This window comes from Anomaloglossus baeobatrachus, chromosome 2 (assembly GCF_048569485.1).
Source record: "Anomaloglossus baeobatrachus isolate aAnoBae1 chromosome 2, aAnoBae1.hap1, whole genome shotgun sequence".
Lineage (NCBI taxonomy): Eukaryota > Metazoa > Chordata > Amphibia > Anura > Aromobatidae > Anomaloglossus > Anomaloglossus baeobatrachus.
Window position 1 is genome coordinate 788,013,484 of NC_134354.1, and position 3,237 is coordinate 788,016,720.

Consider the following 3,237-nt stretch of genomic DNA (forward strand, 5'->3'; position numbering starts at 1 on the left):
GTAAGGGCGATCCGGTCGGCCTGGAAGTACCTGGGGTGATCTCCTTGGCCAGTCGAGTAATGAGGCCTACTCCCTGCTCTTTCTTTGCTTCTACAGGACCCTGCAATCTTGGTTTAGCAGTGGCCCTCTTGCTGCTGGGACTTGTGGTACGTCCCTTTCCCCGTGTGATTGGCTGCGCAGGCCCTCTCTGGTGCTTCTCTGCTGGAGTCCACATCGGGCCCTTGTGATACAGCTGGACCTTCGGGTTCTTTATGAGGGCCAGGGGACCTGCAGCCCTCCTGCCAGTCGGATTCGGCTACCGGGGAAGGGTTTTATACCCTGGCAACCACAGAATCCGACGTCTGATGTTTTGTTGCATGCTCTTCTGAGGCGAACAGGTTCTGACCCGTCCTCCTCTAGCGTCTTCTCTACGTGCCTCACTACAGCTCCTGTTTTCCTGGGTTGAGCTAACCTAGCTCCAAACCCCAGCTCACAAGACCGCACTACTCAGCTCCTCTCTCCTTGAACTTCCCTCACAGACTACTTAACTCCACCCCCAGGTTAGGCTTAAGGAAGTGCTCTCTGGAACTCCAGGTTTAGAGCTCCCTCTGCTGGCCTGAGGGAGAAACGGTGTTCAATGTTGGTATTTACTGGCCAATAGACTTCCCCAATTACCTCCAGGCTCAGCATTAACCCTTTGGAGGGGCAACACTGTTGTGGCGACCAGATGCTGGGGTGCCAAATATGCATGGTGTGTGAGGCTGTCCATAGCTCAGTAATCCGGGGCCATCATGGTGACGACCCAAGATTACTATGGCAGCAATCATATTACAGGGAACCGAGCACCAGGGAGAGATAAGTGATTCCTCTCCTTGCCTCCTGAATGCTGTGATCACACTGATTGCAGCATTCAGGGGGTTAAAATGCCGGGAGCGGAACGGGAACGGCAGTGAGAACCGGGTTCTGGCTGTAACATCAGCTGGAGACCTGGCAGCAATCGCCGGGGTACAGTGCGTGAACCCCCATGATCGCCATGACTAAAAAAAAGTACAAAAAAAAAAGCAGGAAAAAAGCGCAAATGAAGAAAATGCACAAACAATAAAACATTTTGCCAAAACTTTTCCTGCCAAAACATCCTTTTTTGTGTGCAATAAAGAAGTACACGAAAAAGCCACGTGGGCACATAGCCTAAAGGTAGAAAAAGTTCTGAAATGATTCTTCTTGGTAGGATTTTAACAAAGGTGTGTAAACTTTGAACCTTTTCCTATCCTGAGTCCCCCTGGGGGGGGACATTCCAAAAATTCCGTTACGCTCCTTTGTCCTAAGTCCCTTCTAGCGGCCACTGCCTTGTTTATCATTCACATGTGAATAAATTGTTTATTTTCCAAAATTCATTCATATTGCAAAATTCTGTTTGATGTTTTTTCCCAGTTATAATAGGATTTCAATGGGCAGAACAGGACATTTTATTGGATAGGAAAAGGTTAATATTCAATGTTATTTTTATTTTTAATTTTAATCCTCTCTGTGATGGTAATGAGATAACTGCTGGGAAATGATCCGTATAGCACAAGGAGTGGAAATTTCCGGATTTTAAGTGTTTATTATTTTTTTTCTCAATATATAAAGATACAGAAAATTCAAATTATTAAAAAATGTTTAAAAATAATATTTTTAACATAAAACTTAGATTAAACAATAAGTAATTTTCAGATAACACATTAAGAACGACAAGGCTCCTTCCACAAGAGAAAAAAAGCCAAAGAAACAAATACGTCTTAAGCCTAATAATCCCCTGGAGGCTTCTTCTACTCAATGACTGTGGCTGTTACTTATGACAGATACAGACATACAAGGCTTTGATATTTTACTCCACATTGGCCAAGGGTGAGTTTTCTGTAAATAATAAATCACCCTCGTCTTCAGGGCGTGTGTCCGGACTCCGTATATCAAAGGGTTGAACAATGGTGGAACAATTAGAGTAGTTACCGAGAATAGAACGTGGAGGATAACCGGCAACTTTACTCTGCTCAGCCGATACCTGATGAAAATAAATAGAAAGCCAATCAAAAAGATATAAAAGTTGAGTAGATGGGTGACCAGGGTGTGGACGGCTTTCTGTCGGGATTCTTCTGAGACTTTCAAGCAAACAAGAAATATCTGCAAATAAGAGAAAACAGTGACAAAGATGGTGACCGCCAAGTAGAAGACCACCACAGAAGCTGAGAAGAGTTGACTGATGGAAGAGTCTACACATGAGAGAACAATTATGGACATATTGTCGCAAAAAATATTGTTTAATCTGTTCCCGCACAGAGGAAGTTTCCAGGTGAGGAGCACGGCTGTGAGAACAAGTATGAAGGCCACCACAAATGATCCAACGATGAGGTTTATGACCTTCTCATTTGTTATCAGGATGCCGTATCTCAGTGGGTGACAAACGGCCAAATATCGGTCAAAAGCCATAAGGGAGAATGTGCTCATTTCATAGATGGCAAATAATGTAACACACAGAGCCTGAGCGATACAATCCCCATGACTGATGGTGGCGGATGAAGTGATGAGGTCAACGATCAGCTTTGGGAAAAATGCTGAGCTGCCAAATATTCCATTGAGGACCAGATTACTTATGAGGATGTACATAGGTTCATGTAACCTTGTATCTGAGAATACCACAAGCACAATAATAATACTTAAGAGTACAATGAACAAATATAAGACAATGGACAGGACGCAGTACAGATATTTGAGTTCTTCCATTTCCAGAATTCCCAGGAGGACCAGGTTCTTGCTGACGTTGAATGCATTTTCCATGTTGCTTTTTTCTTTCCGAACCAGAGATGCTTAAACATAGGACCCTAAATATCAGAAATTAAGACCTGTCAGATAGTCATACGACTGTATCCACATTATACTTATCCTTAACGAATCATCAAGGAAAAGAAATGGGGATCGTCAACTAAAAGTGAAGCCCATCTTTTCAATTAAAACCACTGAAGATCAGGCCGATGCCTATCTACACATTAGGCACTATAGCTATTGGAAGAACAGTCATTTAGTTGATAACCATCTTTCTCAACTCTTCCCCTCCCCCTAAGAAAAAAAAAGTGGATTGTGTAGGGAACTGAGGAGATAGCTGCTGGTAGACTCTACTGGCTTACCCCTCGAGAAGATAGCAATCGGTCAATATAAATTGAACTGCCCAATCTTTAGCTCCCTTAACATTTGCTGTTGGGGAAAATCGGGAGGTCCCCATAC

The 3,237-nt window shown here is 43.5% G+C and overlaps 1 protein-coding gene across 1 annotated transcript; it reads right to left on the reverse strand.

Moving 5' to 3' along the window:
- Positions 1 to 1,791: 1,791 nt before the first annotated feature.
- Positions 1,792 to 2,793, reverse strand: LOC142290064 (olfactory receptor 5B17-like). The gene has a single exon (XM_075334006.1). The coding sequence runs from the start codon at positions 2,791 to 2,793 to the stop codon at positions 1,792 to 1,794; it is 1,002 nt and encodes a 333-aa protein (XP_075190121.1).
- Positions 2,794 to 3,237: the final 444 nt, after the last annotated feature.

Coding starts and splice junctions, on each gene's coding strand:
- LOC142290064 (XM_075334006.1), bottom strand. CDS start 2,793: ATGGAAAATGCATTCAACGTCAGCAAGAACCTGGTCCTCCTGGGAATT.